This window comes from Populus nigra, chromosome 5, assembly GCF_951802175.1.
Source record: "Populus nigra chromosome 5, ddPopNigr1.1, whole genome shotgun sequence".
Lineage (NCBI taxonomy): Eukaryota > Viridiplantae > Streptophyta > Magnoliopsida > Malpighiales > Salicaceae > Populus > Populus nigra.
The window spans coordinates 732,193-750,780 of NC_084856.1; the positions used below are offsets into that span (position 1 = coordinate 732,193).

At 34.4% G+C, this 18,588-nt stretch overlaps 2 protein-coding genes and 1 pseudogene across 2 annotated transcripts; 2 read left to right on the forward strand and 1 right to left on the reverse strand.

Annotated features, from left to right (window-relative positions):
• The first annotated feature begins 2,826 nt into the window (after positions 1-2,826).
• On the forward strand, positions 2,827-6,892 carry LOC133693138 (probable CoA ligase CCL5). Its single transcript, XM_062114275.1, has 5 exons — positions 2,827-4,138; positions 5,785-5,930; positions 6,106-6,173; positions 6,252-6,354; positions 6,444-6,892. Exons 1-5 carry the CDS (start codon positions 2,905-2,907, stop codon positions 6,555-6,557), a joined length of 1,665 nt encoding a protein of 554 aa, XP_061970259.1. The 5' UTR covers positions 2,827-2,904; the 3' UTR covers positions 6,558-6,892.
• Positions 6,893-10,958: 4,066 nt separating this feature from the next.
• On the reverse strand, positions 10,959-13,831 carry LOC133693431 (uncharacterized). Its single transcript, XM_062114651.1, has 2 exons — positions 13,578-13,831; positions 10,959-11,617 (listed from the first exon to the last, which is right to left on the reverse strand). The coding sequence occupies exons 1-2, from the start codon at positions 13,688-13,690 to the stop codon at positions 11,410-11,412; spliced, it is 321 nt and encodes a 106-aa protein (XP_061970635.1). The 5' UTR covers positions 13,691-13,831; the 3' UTR covers positions 10,959-11,409.
• Positions 13,832-14,691: 860 nt separating this feature from the next.
• Positions 14,692-17,134, forward strand: LOC133693680 (lysine-specific histone demethylase 1 homolog 1-like; annotated as a pseudogene).
• Positions 17,135-18,588: the final 1,454 nt, after the last annotated feature.

Sequence of the window (18,588 nt, forward strand, 5' to 3'; positions counted from 1 at the left end):
TTAATATGAATTAAATATAAAAAATATATATATAATTAATCTAGTTAACTCTTAGAATCAAAACTTGTTTGTTTTTTAAAAAAATTAAAATAATATAATTTTGATTTTTAAAAAGATTAATTCAACTCAAATTAATTAATTTATATGCCGGCAAAACCATGTGTGTCAATAATAATCTAGATTAAAGTATATTATGCCGGATTAAATTATCCAAATCTAATCTCATTTCATGTTGGCTTTTCTATATTTTTTTCTTCTCTCGTAAATCAAACATTATTAAACTCGGCTTCACAAATCAATTTAATACTTAGCTATTTTATTTTTTTAATATGAATTAAATATAAAAATACATATATATATATATATATAATTAATCTAGTTAACTCTTAGAATCAAAACTTGTTAGTTTTTAAAAAAATTCAAAATAATATAATTTTAATTTTTAAAAAGATTAATTCAACTCAAATTAATTTATTTATATGCCGGCAAAACCACGTGTGTCAATAATAATAATAAGGAACCACTAACAACACACAAATAGATTAACAAAAAATAATTCAAAAGATAAGTTCCGAGAAGATGCAAACACGCGAAGATTAGGATATTTATTGCCTGTTGAAGAATTATTGTCTGATAAGATTTTCCTTGAACGGACAGCACGACGTTAAACAAGAAGAATCCACGTGCATGTGTCGTGTATAATCTATGTACAGTTTATTAGTAGAATTGAGAGGACGGACCTTATCTGCAGATTTTCAATCTTCTCTATTTACAATTTCTCAGTCCAGTACGTTCCACCTCGAATATTTATGACTGGCAATTCAACAAAACGGCAGGCGTGTTCCCAAAAAATGAATTGCAGGCAATGTATTTTGTAGCTTCAATGTTGATACTAATGGGGAATTTAAAACTCACTAGCATTTGGCTTCCATAGACACTTCAATTGCGAAGGTTTTTAATTTCATTCTAATCTATTTGGAATAGCCTATATCTTGTACCCATTGAAAAAAAACAAGATAACATTGGAAATTTGACGCAAACCAATTATCTATTATCTATTAGTGGCTAAATAGAAATATTTAAATTTTAAAATTATATTTAGATACTTTATATTGTATTTGACATTTAGATTGCATAATCTCAAATTAATTTATTTTTTTATATGAATTAAAATTATATACGATGAGTTAATATTTTGAGTTTTATATATATATATATATATATATATATATATATATATATATATATATATAAACAGTACAACCTTAAAATGATAAGTCAAAATACTCTAAAATTAAATATATTATTTGAATTAAAAAAATGTAACAACTGAAATAAAATTAATAACCTTGTTTGAATGATGTTTGGTATAAGATTGTTTAGATTTAAAAAAAATATTTTTGTGTTTGGTAAACTAAGGTATTTTAAATTTCAAAAAATCATAAATATCCTTCTACATTAAATTGCTTTGAAACCTAGGGTTTTGGTATTGTGATTTTCTTTTCTAAATGAAGTTATCTAGTGTACCCTTATTTTTATTAATAATTACACAAATATTCTAAGTGACTATTACATGTGTTCCTAGAATATAATTTTAAACCATTAATATGTTCTGGTGACTTTAATTTAGTATCAAGATAGTATTATAACTTGTTGGTGTATATATTATTTAATTTACTCAATAATAATAATAATTCCATACAATTAAATTTATTATTGATTCGTTTCAATATATTGCTTTTAAACACAAATTAATACAAGTGTTGCATTGAAATAAGATCAGTGTATATTTAATAAATCTAGGAATTATAATTCAATGTATTTAAACACAAATGAATTATAATTCAATGTATTTAAACACAAATTAATACAAGTGTCATCTATCTTGTTTAACTTGTAAATAAGACTAGAAGGATTACAAGTTATCAGTTAATGAAAATTAAAATCTATTCACATCGAGTTTCGTAAATAAATTGGTAGATTTAATATAAAAAAAATCAATTCTAGAAAAAATTCAAACCAACCGAATAAGTTTTAGTATTATTGGATAGATAGTATTGTCCTGAAAATCCAAAAAGAACAGACAAAGATGGAAAAGCAATGTCTTAACTTAATCCTTATAGTTTAGCAAAACTAACCAATTAATCTTTGAGGTTTTAAAATATATATTTTTAGCCTCTAAATTTTTAATTTATTTATAATTTAGTCCTTTTATTAATTACATGTTTCTTTTTTCATTTAAGTTTATTTAATGTTTCATGAAAAACACGATAAAGAAAAATAAGTAGGTGAAGAGAGGAATCAACTACCAAAGTCTATAACATGTGTTTGATATTGTAGCTACTTTTTCAGTTATAATTTAAATAATTAGTTTTAAAAAATATTTTTAATTGTGGTATAAAAAAATAGGTTTTGAAAAATATAAAATTGGTTAAAATTTCTATAAGATAAATTTTTGTATGCAAAATAATAATAAAAAAAAGGTCTCCATGAATGAAAAATACATTATTTTAACTTTCACAAAATCAAAATTTGAAATCGCCTCTTAAGTTTTTTCTTTCAAGCCCAGTGCAAAGACAAAAGTTATTTGATTAACTAGATATTTTTTTTTTATTGTTGAACAAAAAGCAGAAACTAATACAATATCTCTCTAAATTGTAGATGATTAATATCAATCAAGGGACTATTTAACAAATTATGATACTATAGAGATTTATTAATCAATTTTGATAAACTACAAGGACGAACTTATAATTAATTAGCTAAAAATGTCGGCCATCACCATCGACTTTTTTGACGAGTGACGACCTGTGCATAAATAGTTCTCTTTCTGTCAAGAGAAGAAAGAACCACAACAGCCAGTAGTTAGATTTGAGAGAGATCTTGATCAATAATTTAGCAGCCATGGCAGACAATAACAACCTCACAATCGACCCAAGAAGCGGCTTTTGCAAATCAAACTCTGTTTTCTACAGCAAACGCAAGCCAATCCCACTCCCACTAACTGACTTCCTAGACGTCACCACCTTCATCTCCTCCCGTCCTCACCACGGCAAAACAGCCTTCATCGACGCAGCTACCGGCCGCCACCTCTCCTTCAAAGACCTATGGAAAGCAGTAGATTCCGTTTCCACTTGTCTCTACGACATGGGAATCCGCAAAGGCCACGTCATCCTCTTACTTTCTCCGAACTCCATCTTCTTCCCCATCGTTTGCCTCTCCGTCATGTCTTTAGGCGCTGTAATTACCACTACTAATCCTCTCAATACTCCTCGTGAAATCGCTAAACAAATTGCCAACTCGAAACCTTCACTCGCTTTCACTACTCCTGAACTCCTTGCCAAACTCACCGAGTCAAACTCAAACCTCACCATCATCCTCATAGACGATGGGATCACTGATGCCTCCACTAAAACAAACGCCAAAATTGTGACAACATTAAGTGAAATGGTAAAAAAAGAACCAAGTGGGATCCGAGTTAGAGAGCAAGTCAACCAGGATGACACAGCGACGCTACTCTACTCTTCAGGCACAACAGGAGAAAGCAAAGGTGTGGTGTCCTCACACAAGAACTTAATCGCTATGGTACAAACGATTGTTGAACGGTTTAGATTAAACGAAGGAGATCACAAATTTATCTGTACGGTCCCGATGTTTCACATCTACGGTTTAGCAGCGTTTGCCACAGGAATTCTGGCAGCAGGGTCAACGGTCATCGTTCTCTCAAAATTCGAAATGGGGGAGATGTTATCGACGATTGTGAAATACCGGGCCACTTATTTACCACTTGTGCCGCCGATACTAGTAGCGCTGATCAACGGGGCTGATCAGATACGGGAGAGGTATGATTTGAGTTCGTTGAATTTTGTTTTATCAGGCGGAGCTCCATTGAGTAAGGAAATGGTTGAAGGGTTTTCGGAGAAGTATCCAGGGGTTACGATTTTACAAGGTTATGGGCTCACTGAATCGGCGGGGATTGGTGCTTCGACGGATACGTTGGAGGAGAGTAGGAGGTATGGTACGGCAGGTCTATTGTCGCCGAACACGGAGGCCAAGATTGTGGACCCGGAGAGTGGTAAAGCTTTGCTGGTGAACCAGACCGGTGAGCTTTGGCTTCGAGCTCCTTCTGTCATGAAAGGTAGGCTGTATGTTGCTTTCTTTTTCTGTTTTTTGTTTTTTTTTGTTTGGTCGTTTTTGTCGTGCTAGAATATTATAATTGCACGTGTCATTTATTTCTTCCGATGATAGAATTAGAAAGTGACCTAATGACTTTGTCAAAAACAATAATACAAATATATTTCACGAGTCCACTTTGGTAAAAAATTTAACTTAACAAAAAAAAAAAAAAACTTTTAAACAAAAGCAATTAATTGACAAACACTGCTTGCTAACAAAAACAATTAATTCAGCACATTTTGACAAAAACAACTAAGCAAACTACAAATCAAAGGTCAAAAACAATGAACTAATTATAATTTTATATTTTGATAGATATTTCATTATAAATAATATTTTTTTTACTAAAATGTTCAAGATTTTATAATATTATAATTCATATTTGATATAAAAACACATTGAAAACTAATACAACACCTAGTTAACGCTTTCACTTTGGCTCTTCGATGTCCAAATAAACAAAATTTGAATCAAGTGTCATGATAATCATGTCCCTTTTTGGAAGTAGCCAATCGTTGCTCTTTTTTTTTTTAACAACTGGGAATTCTAAAATAGCATCAATCAGGGAAATCTCTTACAAGTTTTTGATACAAAGCAGTTGTGTACCCTAGATTGCTGGACACAGAGACAACCTACAAGTTCTAGCTATCCAGTTACAGAGAAGGCATGATACCGATGCACGATTGAAATTGACGATGGCGCGTAATAAAGCAACATGAGTTACAGACATGTTTTTGCTGGAAAGAAAATACCAACACATCTATAAGTTGTTTCAAGAACACAATTAGGCTATCATACCACAATTTATAATAGTTGAAAATGATAATCAAACCTTGACTATAAATGTCCACTATTAGACTTTTCCTTGAACCCGTGAACTTGTTCTCGCCACTCAAATATCTGCAAATAGAAAAAAAAACAATGTCGCCATTCGCCATGTCCTATGTCCAAAAGAATACGTGGTGTGGGGCAATATGTATTGTATAGAATGAGGAGCTTGGTTCGCTAGTCCTCCCGTGCCATCATTGTATGCGATGAGAAGTGGTGAAAGAAAGATGAGTTATTCATGTTCTGCACTTTAAATTTTAAAATGGCAGGTCCACTCTGTTATAAATTATTGTTTTCTAGATCTGTCGGTAACTTTTATATCTCAAAAGGAAAGGCAAATTTATTTATTTATTAAGAAGTGCACTACCTTTGCCCCACCAGTTTCTTAACCTCTTTTTTAGCTGCGCTGCGGCAAATCATTCCTCTTTTTAATGCCTGTGCGAGAAGACCTAAAAGTTGGGGTACCACTTCAATCCATCGTTTCATGAAGACTTCTTGTTGTAGATGCAGCGAGTGGTGTTTGTCATCACATGATTTAATGATGTAATCTTTAATTTGGTGATAACACGATGGTATACTCTATGTTACAGAGCTTTGGCATGTTGATTTCAAGCTTAAATTCCAATGTTTTCCCCTTTATGGAATGTGCCGCTGACCTTCATGAAATCACAATGTGACCTAATTTCGATGTTGATTTTGCATAGATTTCAGATGTCTTGCATGTTGCCCTCATCGAGTATAATTTGTTTGATCACCTATTGTGGTGGGGACTTTTTTCAGGTTACTTTAGTAACGCTGAAGCTACTTCATCAACTATTGATTCAGAGGGGTGGTTAAGAACAGGAGATCTCTGCTACATTGATGATGATGGCTTCATTTTCGTGGTTGATCGGTTAAAGGAGCTGATTAAATACAAGGGTTATCAGGTGAGTGGAAGATTCATTTTATCATTTCATGCAGATTTCTTTAAAGCGACAAGTATTAATCATGAAGTAAATTCTTAAACGCGGAGATTTAGAACACTTGACACTTTTTTTTTGTCTTTTCTCTTGGAAATGTAAATGAAGGGCATGCTTTAATGGTTGTCTGTTGACATGGTAGGTCCCTCCGGCAGAACTAGAGGCATTGCTACTAACTCACCCAGAGATTTCTGATGCTGCTGTAATACCGTAAGAAGTTCTTACCTCCTGGTAGAAATGAACTTGGGAATTCAATCTAACCTTGCATTATATGTGATACTGTATCAGGTTTCCTGACGAGCAGGTCGGGCAGTTCCCCATGGCTTACGTGGTAAGAAAAGCTGGAAGTAATTTATCCGAGAAAGCTGTCATGGATTTCATAGCAGGACAGGTGTGTTCTCAAATCAGTTCTTTTTTATCAAATGGTTTTGCACAAATCAGGTCTCATTTTTTCTAATTACGAAGCTGCTATATATATAGGTGGCGCCATACAAAAGAATTCGGAGAGTCGCATACGTTGCTGCCATACCTAAGAATCCGTCTGGCAAGATTCTCCGAAAGGATCTTATCAAGCTCGCAACCTCCAAGCTCTGACTGGTTTCGGCTTATGCAAGCAAGATCATAGGAAGAGCAGGCGTACATATGGTCACTTACAATGTTCGTGTTGATATAGCTGTTCTTGAGCTCTGATAAGACTTCGTCCGTATGTTTATCTGCTTAATAAGAGTTGTGATCCTTTCTTGTTTTAATGTAATTGGATTAATAGAAGTTCAGGGTATACAGGCTCCAGACTGTGTCATTGGGTAGTCTGTAGCTGAATGATTTATATGTCCATTGATTTTCCTGTCCTGTAAAAATAGGATATTGTTAGTATGTAAAGAGACAAATGAAAGAAAAAGCTAAATGGTGTGTTGATTTTCCTGTTGCAACATCGTGGATCAGAAGAAATTCCCGTTGAGCAGAGTAATGTTTTGGTTTATTTTTATACTTCAAATTATTTTTTATTTTGATTATAATTTTTTTTTTAATTTTATTCTAAAATATTTTATTGACTTTGATCTTAGCTGATGATTCATTTTAATTAGTTTTTTATGAGTTTACTGTGGTGTTAAAAAAATTTTATGGTATTAAAATAATACTCAATTTGATAAGATAAGATTTGATTTTGTTGAGATAATATTGAAGATTGATAGTAAAACAAAAAAACAGCTTTTATTATTTTTTAAGGTGTGTTTTTTAAAAATTCAATTTCTAAAGTTGTTTTGTTTAAAGTTTTGATCTTTTTGGTTTTTGACTTTTACTTTTTAATTTAAAATTTTATTTTATTCAAGTTTCATTCCTTGAATTTAGAGGAAAAAAATTGTGAATTATATATATTTTAGCAACTAAAACAATTAATGTTGGTGTTTATGAATTTTATTAGATAATATTTTTTTCACCTAATTTAGGTATCTAGACCTTTTCTTTCTTTCTGTGTTTTTCCTGCAGGTTTAGTTATAGTTCATGAAAGTAAATTAGTTAAGATTTTATTTTGAATGTTATTTTATTAAATGCCATTTGATTTTTATTTTTTTATTAAAATTATATCATTTTTTTTATGATAGTAGCAAGTGTTTTTTCTTTACAGTCCTTTATAATTATTATTTTTGTTAGTTTTTAATACATGTCTACTTTTGTTTTGGTTTGATTAAATGAAAAATAAACATTATAAACAAAGTTATTAAATTTAAATAAGTTTATAGTCTGACTGGTGAGTTTGACAAGTTTGCCGAAATTAATTCAAAATATCATCATCTTTTTATATTAAAAATATTAGAAAAATATTGTTTTTTAAAAAATATTTTTTAAATTAATTTAAATTTTAACCGGATTATATTTGAATTAATCAGCCAATGAGGTAGCTCGTTAACCACTAAATTTTGGTAAAAAAAAAAACCTGCTAAATTGAAGATGATTAATATCGATATCAATTGAGGGACAACTTAACTATTTATGATACTATAGAGATTAATTAATTAATTATGATAAACTCGAAAGACTAACTTATAATTAACTAGCTAAAAATGTGGGCCATGGCCATTGACCAGTGACGACCTGTACATATATATTGTCCTCTGCCAAGAGAGTTCCTTCCATCACTTCAAAACATCTGAAGCATAAAAGAACCGAAAACAGGCAATAGCTAGATTTTGCTCAAGAGTTTAGCAGCCATGGCAGGCACCAACAGGAGCCTCACAATCGACCCAAGAAGCGGCTTTTGCAAATCAAACTCTGTTTTCTACAGCAAACGCAAGCCAATCCCACTCCCACAAACTGACTTCCTATAGACGTAATCGCATCCATCTCCTCCCGTCCTCATGCACCACGGCAAAACGGCCTTCATCGCGCAGCTACCGGCCGCCACCTCTCCTTCAAAGACCTATGGAAAGCAGTAGATTCTGTTGCCGCTTGCTCTACGACATGGGAATCCGAAAGGCCACGTCATCCTCTTACTTTCTCCGACCTCTCTTTCCTTCCCCATCGTTTGCCTCTCCGTCATGTCTTTAGGCGCCGTAATCAACACCACTAACCCTCTCAACACTCATCGTGAAATCGCTAAGTAAATAGCCATCTCGAAACCTTCACTCGCTTTCACTACTCCTGAACTCCTTGCCAAACTCACCGAGACTAACTCAACCCCCCTCCTCATCCTCATAGACGACGAGATCACTGATGACTCCACTAAAACAAAAGCCACAATTGTGATAACATTAAGCAAAATGGTAATAGAAAGAACCGAGTGGGATCCGAGTTCGAGAACAAGTCAACCAGGATGAAAAAATAAAAATGAAGCACAAAAAATAATAATTAAAAATCATTTTTAAAAAGCAAAAAAAAGTGGTTTTTAGAATTAATTTTTTTTAGCGGTGCGCCATACTAGGTTTATTGTATAGAATGATCTATTATTTTCTAGATCTGTTTATACCCTCTACATAGATTTCTGATGTCTTGCATGGTGCCCTCATCGACTATAATTTGTCTGAATGAATATTGTGGTGGGTGGGGGATGTTTTCCAGGTTACTTCGTGATCTGTACAAACTACAAAAGGAGAAAAGACAAAATTAAAAAGGAAATTAAAACCATAACAAGTTTATCATCTCATGTTGTGAGTATAAACTATAATTATTAAATCTACCAGGTAAACTAACTTGATAAACTTATATTTCAATGGGGTTTTATCCAGATTTGGTCCTTTTACTTGTTTTGAATTTTCTTACTATAACCTTTTACTCCTTTTCGTACTGATTGAATCTTTTCATTCTTATTCTGATCCTGTAAAGATTTATCTTAGAATACCTCTTTTATTTTTTAAATTATGTTGCCAAATAAACAAGGAAGCAAAAACTGTGAAAATTAATTTATTTTAATTAATAAAATTGTTTAGCTTTTGTAAATATAAATTTTTAGTTTTTCTTTTTTTCAATTTGGCTGCAGGACTTGGGGAATACTATGTCTATCTCGAGTTTTTATGTGGCAGCTATACGCTCTATGACTATTGATTCTGCTAAACGAATCGGAGTTCGAGATGGGTTATGGCAGATACCTCCAACCATCGATGGCTGCTTTCGGTGAGCATCATCATGCCTGTATATATCATCTTCGTGCCAAATATCAGTCCATCTTAATCACATACGCTTCAAATTTCAATTTTATTAACAAGTACCTTGTAGTTTATTCAGCTTGCATGCATTTTCGGATGCATAAAGAACTTCTCTTATAAATGATCTTGTTATTAACTATATAAATACTAGTTTTTGGTCGTGAAACCAGGTCGAAGATAAGACAGTCTATACATCAATCGCTTTTGTTTTTTTCCTTTGAACTTGCATTGGATCTGGTCATATGATTTTTGTGCTGAATGTTTCAGGGGACTGTGCCTTCCAGCGCAAAGCAATCGTCCCGTTGCGGAGAGGAGTAAAGTTGGCATATTTGATCATAGCAATGTGCTTGTTTCCTCGTGCAATAGGGGGATATTGGGCTTTGGTAACTTGGTAAGCACAAATATTTAATGGTCTCTCGAGGATAAACTAAGGCCTCGACAACACAAGGACTATGAAAAATGTTCCCTTGCCTCGTTTTTGAAACAATAACATGTTGTGTTCTGCTTCTAATGAGCAGGTGCCAAACAGAGGGATGCTCGATGCTCGACAGGAATATCACGGACATGAAACCTCTAAGTTGCTACTAGGATTAACAAGCCTATTCGTTGTCATTAGCTGCCTCAGCTCGTTTCAGATATATGCAATGCCAGTATTTGACAATTTGGAGATTAGATATACGGGCAAAATCAAGAAACCATGTCCACGGTGGTTGCGAGCAGTGTTCAGATCTTCTTTGGATGCTTGGCATTCTTTACATCCGTGGCACTTCCTTCCTTGACTAGTTTGGCAGGATTGATTGGAGGGATTGCAATTCCAATTACCATAGCATATCCAAGTTTCAAGTGGATGATGATTAAAAACCCCACAAAATATAGTGCAATTTGGTGCCTTAATTGAATACTGGGAGTCTCGGGGATGGTGCTTAGCATACTAGTGGTAGCTGGAGCAATATGGACTGCTGTGACTTGGGATCGAAATTCACTTCTTCAAGCCTCGGTAAGCAGGGTCCTAACAAATTTGACGACCCTTGGCAGTCGGCACTGCATCTAGGGTTGATATAAAACCAAGCTATAAATCTGATCTTCGTTGGATAAAATGCCTTCTTCAAGCCTCACAGCCACTGCTTGAAGAATCTCTCCCCTCGCACCAGCTTAGTTTGTAGTGTCTGAATCTTTACTCTTGATATTGGCATGTAACATCTGATACTATAGTTGATATATATATAGAGATATTTTTCAGCAAGACCTTCCACACCAAATTCCAGAAAAAATAATTCTGCCAGGGCTTGTACAGAGTCATGCAGATGCAGAGGGTAATTGTTTATCGGAACTATGAGAAAGACAGTCTCCGAAATTCTCAACACCAACTCGTTCCTTTACATTAGGGATGTATACCAGCAAAAACAAAAATTGTATCCCATACATATTAAAAACATTTGTCTCATAAATCAAGCCTGGCTAAAGCTTCTTAAAGCGGCTATCCATGCTACAAGCATGTAGCAAAAAAGAAACAATACCTTTCTAACACCAGCACCCACCCAACCCACATTTGATGTCTGTCACTAGCTCACCGCCTCAAACAAAACCATCTCAATCTTCCATTCCAAGTGATGAGAAATCTCCAATTCAATTAGCATCCATTTTATTGATCACCTCACCATATCCCTTGATCAACTTTCTTTAGGTATACAATTAAACATTGCAATAAAGCAGGGGGAAAAGGATCAATGCAAAGGTCAGAAATTGTATCAATCTACACAACAAAGTTGTGTTGGTTTAGGAAAAGGCTCGCTGCTAGTAAAGTTTTACATAGATAAAGGAAGAAGCATCCTTCGCTTCTTTTTCCTAGCCAATCGAACTTGCTTTGTAACTTTCATGCATATAAGCAATAGCAAAGTGATGCATACTAGGATAAACGCAAGTCGCATATGCCTAAAATATAAAGAAACTGCAGAGAAAACCAAGAATGCTATGATAAAAAGTTCCCATATTACAAATAACACAACGTCCACCCTGCAAGCATACACAGGACAAAGAGAAGAAACAAAGTCAGAATCGATGCCATCTTAGATGATACAAAGAAAGATTGATTCATGGACAATAACACTGCAGGGACTATTATAGATGAGTTGACTATCAGTATTCTCTAAGCTATGATAACCAAGCATGAGAAACATTCACTAATTAAAAGTAAATATTTGATAAAATGAATTGCCAGGAAATGTCACCAGCAACATGAAATATCCAAATCTATGCAGGGCAGGAAAATAAATCCACCCTCAGTTTTAGTTTAGCTCTGCAACCACCCAACCACTGTGTACAAAAGTAAAAATAACTGAATTGCATTTATCAGGCAAATGTCCCAAACATTATCAATTGAATTATTATCTCCGACTTACACAAGTCACAAACAATTGAGTTAATCTGGTATCTACACTAGTTTATCTCCGGACAGCTTTTGCCTTTTCAAAAGTTCCAACAGGAAACTACTAACATCAAAAACGATCGAAATGTAACAAAACTGTATCCTATGTTAAAGCTCACTGTAAACAACCTTTTCAATCCCCCAAGTTCCCTTCAACACCCAATCCTATCAAATAGAGTATCAATGATCAGCTACAGAACTCAATTCCATTATCTTTCCCTGAACAACAAAACCCAATGCCTCATTCGATCCAAATTTAGAGCTCAGCTTCTCATCCCAAAAATCACGTGCATGAAATTGCAGGCAAAAGTCAGAAGTTCCCTAGCACCAAACTGACATCTTTCGTAAGAAAATGGATCATATTCTGTTTTAATCCTCACTATTTATCACCTTCATAAGCTATTCCTATGCTCACAATATGTTTTCATTTCAACTTTATTTTTATTGTCCTTTGTGGAGTGTGGACATCCATGTTCTTCGTGAATTAATATCAGAGTTTTGTCTACAAGAAATTAACAAGGATATCATCTTAAAAGCATTTTATCTCCGGCTCATTTTGCATCTTTGCTTTGCATATGGGAAGCAGCTGTAATAGGAAAATTACAACCTTTAGGTGCTACAGATACTTGCTGCCCCCATTCAGAGCATGAAATTGAAAAACAAAGCTGCATAAAAGAGGATTTACTCATAAATGCTACTCCAACAAAAGGTTCACAGAAATTTCACACATCCAAACATGCTCTTAATGTGTGATAATTGGCTTGCATATGATCGAAACCATCTAGTAACCGGTAAAAAGTGTTTCTTTTCCTGCAAGTGATACAACACCAGTGCTTGAAAAATACGTTGTTAATGAAATTTTAAATAGCATCTATCAAACAGCTATAATCATTCCTCGAGAGTTCAAGTGTTCAAGCCTCTAAACCCATTATACATTTCTCTCTCTTCAAATTTTGCTCAAATATACATAGTTAATTTGCTAGATGTAATAATGGCTTCAACCTGCTAAAACTAAACTGCATGTTCGCACCTCAACGATAGACACTCCATACAAAAATGCTCGAGAATAGATCGTTTCCAAATTCTATCTTTCAGGAACCCGTTTAGATTTATGTAAACAACTAGTTTCCTTCCTTTTTTTCTTAATCACCTCAAATTTTCTCATACACAAGCAAGCATGCTTCTTTCATCTGGTAATGAAGTTCCATGATGTTCAGACTGACCCCGGGGGGATTCCACTTATATATATATATATATATATATATATATATATATATATATATATATATATATATATATATATATATAAAAACCGATTCAATTAATAAAAAAAAATCCTCTGAAGCTTCAATTTTAGCTTTCATATTCAAAATTCCTTAAGAAAAACCCACAGCCCGTCAAAAAGAATCCAAACCATAACTGATCTAACCTGAACAAACTATAATTTCTTTGCAATCACAACACTTTAAGAACGGAGATCTAACAATCAAGAAATGAAAAACCTTTGAAATTGAAAAGTTTAAGAAGGGATACGCCAAAGGCACGTACCTTGAAGAGCTGATATTAGAAGCGGAAGAAAAGAAGGAGACAGAGGCCCAATCATGCTTGGATCGAATCTGATACTCTCTTAATTGGTCTGCCAAATTCGATCGCGTTATCATCTTTATCGTTTGTCTCTTCGCCTCTATCTCCCTCTCTTTTATTTCCTCTTCGAGCTCGAGGAGGAGACAGCAATGGAGACCCTTACGGAACCAAAGAAAGAGCGTGGAGGGTGGGAGGTTCGATTTTTCGGTCTGGCTCGGGTTAGTTGCGTGCCTCTGTCCCTATAAAAATTCTCAATTGTTTGGGCTCAATGTGTGTAAATGGGCTTCCGCTCGATGGGCTGTACTGAATTAGATATTTTTGTTTTTACTTTTCTTTTTTAGAAGAAATTAGTAACTTTGCTGGGAATTAATATTGATAATTCTTTTGTTATTTTAAAAATTTAAAGGTTAGGTATATTTCTAAGGGTCTGATGAGTTCTATGCTTTGACTTCTTCCTCACATCTTGACCACCTTTTTTAAAGATTTATTAGACATAAATTTTTAAAATATTTAAATATTATAGTTTTCATAACTCGTTCTTTTATTTTCTAATTAATATAATTTTTTCAAAAAAAATGGTGATAACTTTTTTTCCAATTTCGTTCCATGTGTTTTCAAATTATTCGGAATATGTTCAATTTTTTATATTTTGTTTTTAAATTTTTATTTCATGTTCTGTATTTTTTATTTAAATTCTTCTTACTATTAATTTTAATTGATCTTTTATTTTGTTATTTATATTTAAATATTATATTTTTAACAGTTTAATTATTTGATTTAAGTCGATAAACAAGATTCTCTCCTTCATGTAATAATGAGTTAATATTTAAACTACTCACATAGTATATTAAAGATTTTTAAAAACAATATATAGTATATAAAATCTAATAATGGATCTTACAAAGATATGGTCCAGGAATTTTCTTTCTTTCTTTTAGTAGTGATTAGCATTAAGAAAATAAATAAATAAATAGCGAAAATTAAAAAACAAATGGGCCTGTTCTGTCAAGAAGCCCAGCTTAGGATCCTTTGACTTCCAGGCAAAGTTTAAAAAAAGCGCAGTGCACTAATAAGACGCCATAAGCTAAATGGAAAAAACCGCCGAGCCTCCTCAAGACCCCTCCGATAACGCACACCATGTCGTCTCCTACGACTCCTCGCCAAAAACCCGACCTCAAGGACCACCAAAGCTCACCGGAAAACAACCTTCCACCTTCATCAGAAACCCACTCTTCATTTCCCAATACAACAATCGAAGCTTCAGTTTCAGACTCCCAGGACGACTCTTCTGACCCCATCCAGCAACCCGAAACCCTAGCTCCACATTCCCTGCTCTACAACCAAAAACGACGCTGTAGAAAACGCTTATTCACCGAAATCTTCGGCAATCCTTCCTTCTGCCTCCACAGAATTGGCGGCGCGAGGCATTAATAGCAATCTCCGTCGGTTTTCCTGTCGATTCGCTAACCGAAGAAGAAACTGAAGCTAATGTAGTGTCTATGATTGCGGGCAGAGAGCAAGCTAATTATATTGCGGTGAGAAACCATATTCTTACTCGTTGGAGGTCTTATGTCTCTGCTTGGTTAACTCGTGGGCATGCGCTTGAGTCTATTTGGGCTGAGCACAAAGCAATGGTGGATTCTGCTTATAATTTTCTGCGACAACATGGCTACATTAACTTTGGCATGGCGCAGGCTATTGAAGAAGCGCAAATGAATTTAAACGACGGAGTAGAGAGAGCTAATGTGGTTGTTGTGGGCGCGGGACTCGCTGGGTTGGTTGCAGCCATACAGTCAATGGCTATGGGCTTTAAAGTTTTTGTTTTGGAAGGGAATGCGCGGCCAGGTGAGCGTGTAAAGACAATGAAAAGGAAGGGTGAAGGAGTGGTGGCTGTGGCGGATGTTGGTGCGAGTGTTCTTACTGGAATAAATGGGAATCCACTTGGAGTTCTTGCAAGGAAAATGGGGCTGCACCTACATAAGGTGAGAGATATTTGTCTCCGAGATTGATTCTAGGATAGAGGCTTCTTTTAGTAACTTTTTAGATAGAGTTTGTAAGCTTAGACAGGCTATAATTGAGGAAGTTAAATCTGTACATGTTAATCTAGGAAATGCGCTTGAAGCTTTTACGCATGTGTATAAGGTGGCTGTGGATCCACAAGAGCTAATGTTGTTGAATTGGCATCTTGCAAATTCGGAATATGCAAATGCTTCTTGAATGTCTATTTGTCTATGGCGTACTGGGATCGGGATGATCCTTGTGAAATGGGGGGGGGGGGGGGGGTGATCATTGTTTTATTCCAGGAGGTAATGATACTTTTGTTAGAGAGCTTGCAAAGGACCTCCCGATTTTCTATGAGAGGACTCTGGAGAGTATAGGGTGTGCAATTGATGGGGTTATTGTATATGCCAATGGACAGGAGTTTCTTGGGGATATGGTGCTTTGCACAGTCCTGTTGGGTGTGCTTAAGAAGGGATCCATTGAATTTGTCCGTGAGCTTCCACAAAGAAAGAAAGATGTCACTCTCAGACTAGGATATGGGTTGCTAAATAAGGTGGCATTGTTGTTTCCCTATAATTTTGGGCAGGAAAAACTGATACATTTGGTCAATTTACAGAAATTCAAGCATTGAGAGGCGAGTTTTTTCTGTTTAATAGCTGTTCTTCTGTTTCAGGGGGTGCTCTTCTAATTGCTCTAGTTTCTGGGGATGCTGCCGTCAAGTTTGAGACTATGTCTCCAGTGGAGTCTGTGAAAAGGGTCCTAGTCATAATGCGTGGTATTTTCCATCCAAAAGGAATTTTTGTTCCAGATCCAGTTCAATACTCGTTGGGGGAAAAGATTGCTCTCATGTTGCACTGGATCTTATTCTCATGTTGCAGTGGATCTTATTCTCATGTTGCAGAAGGGTCTTCAGGAGACGGTTATGATTCTTGCTGGGAGTGTGGGGGATGGAAGAGTTTTCTTTGCAAGAGAGGCAACCAGCGAACAGAATCCAGCAACAATGCATGGAGCTTTTCTCAGTTGGATGATGAAAGCAGCTAGTAAATTGAGAGTGGCTAACAGAAGGCCATTAGTGTGATTGACAAAGCAAATAATGGCCTCAAGGAAATTGATGATTTGAACGAATTATATGACACCTCTAATCTGACCTTTGGGAGCCTCTCTATTTTTTTCAGTCCGAGGTCAAATGAAATTGAATCTGTCATTGTTAAGGGTCAAATTCCAAGGGGAAGAATCAGATTCTTGTTTTCTATGTCTTCATGGTTTGGTTTCAAGGAAGCAGGCGGCAGTTGAACTTAGTGAGCTACAAGATGATGGAAATGTTGGAAGTAAAGGTTTGTCTAGTGCTGGGGGGGAATCTCTTGTCACATACATCAAAGAGGCTTGATCCATACTAAACGCAGGGAATTGAGATTGATGCTTCACATAGAATTGAAAATTCTCCGTTGTGCTCTGTCCCATTATTTCAACTGGTATTTCAGTCTCTTTCCATTTTAAATTGGATTGATAGAGTTCAATTATGTGGGTGGGTGATATCTTAGGTGCTTGCCTGATAATTCTGCTGTGTGTTCTACCTTCTCGCTTGGGTTTTGAAGCCTCATGGGCTGGCGTAAAATTTTAAATATCGGTCTTAAGCTCGCGTAGCTCGTTTCTTGACTATGGCTCGGGCCGTTCCCGAAGTTCGTTCAGTGGAAACGGGACCTCCTTCCCGAACTGGCCAGGCCATTTTCTTTTTTCTTTTGTTAATTTTTCTAAAAATTTCCAATAGTTCACCAGATAAAGAAAATTATTGCAGCAAACGGGGAAAAAAAACACTCGCACTGTAATATATATTTTTGTATGGTTTGACTATAAAATTTTGTGTGATCTAATCAATGTGGTTCAAAGAACTGTGAATCTTAAATCATGTGAGGGAAAGTACAGTGGTTTTTTCACTTTGACCCTTCAAAAAACACACTCTAACCTGGCAAAAAAGAGGTGATTTGGCCTTCTCGTATAGACATACTAGTCATTTTCAAGTTGATTAAAGACAAACTTGATTTTTGATTTTCATTATAAGTAGTTAAATGATTTATCTAGCCTTGTAAAAAAAAATAACTTGCAGCCAAGGGCATTTTAGATATTTTGATTTTCTTGACACATTTAAATTAGTCATTTGCCATAGGAGGAGACAGAAATAAAACTTCTTTTCAATTGGCTTTTCACCTTTTTATTTTGGTTTTTCTTGTTATAATAAAATTGATTTATAGACAATTTAGTCTTTCACGGATATAAAATATTAATAAAAAAATTAGAGTGATTGGTCAAAGTATCATATTTAATTTAGTTTTTATTATTTTAAGTGCAGTTTATTTGTTTTTTTACCTTATTTTGATTTATGTTTTTCTTCAATTTCATCCATAATCATTAGATTTATGTGATTTTTATATCAAGTTTGATTCTTGTTCTTCTGATATTTTTAAATTCTTTCACTGATAATTTTTTTTTCAATTTCATTCCTCATTATTTAATTTTAATATTTTTCATGTCGGATTTCACCCCTATTTTTTTGTACTAATATTTATTTTGTTTGTGATTTTTTTTGTTAGATTTTTTCCATATCTAATCCCTTGGCATTTTTTTAATGAGCCGCGAGTTTTAAAAGTTAAAATGAATTGACTTTGAGTTTTTTAAAAATCCTTTTATAAAATTATTTTTTTATTTCATCTTTCAATATTTTATTTTTATGAAATTGGTCTTTATGCTTTTTTTTTCAATGAGATTATCCAAATTATATTTCTGTAGTCACATTGTTAGTGAGTTAACCTGGGTTGATTCAAGTTATTTTTGTTGCTATTTTAAAAAAAATATCATGCCTCGATATTTTTTTACTAAGAATCTTGCTTTGTTTTTTTTAGGTTTTTCTTCTACGTGATTAACCCCAGCTTCATAACCATGATTACGAGTTTTGAAGGTTAACTTCAGTCTTTTTTAT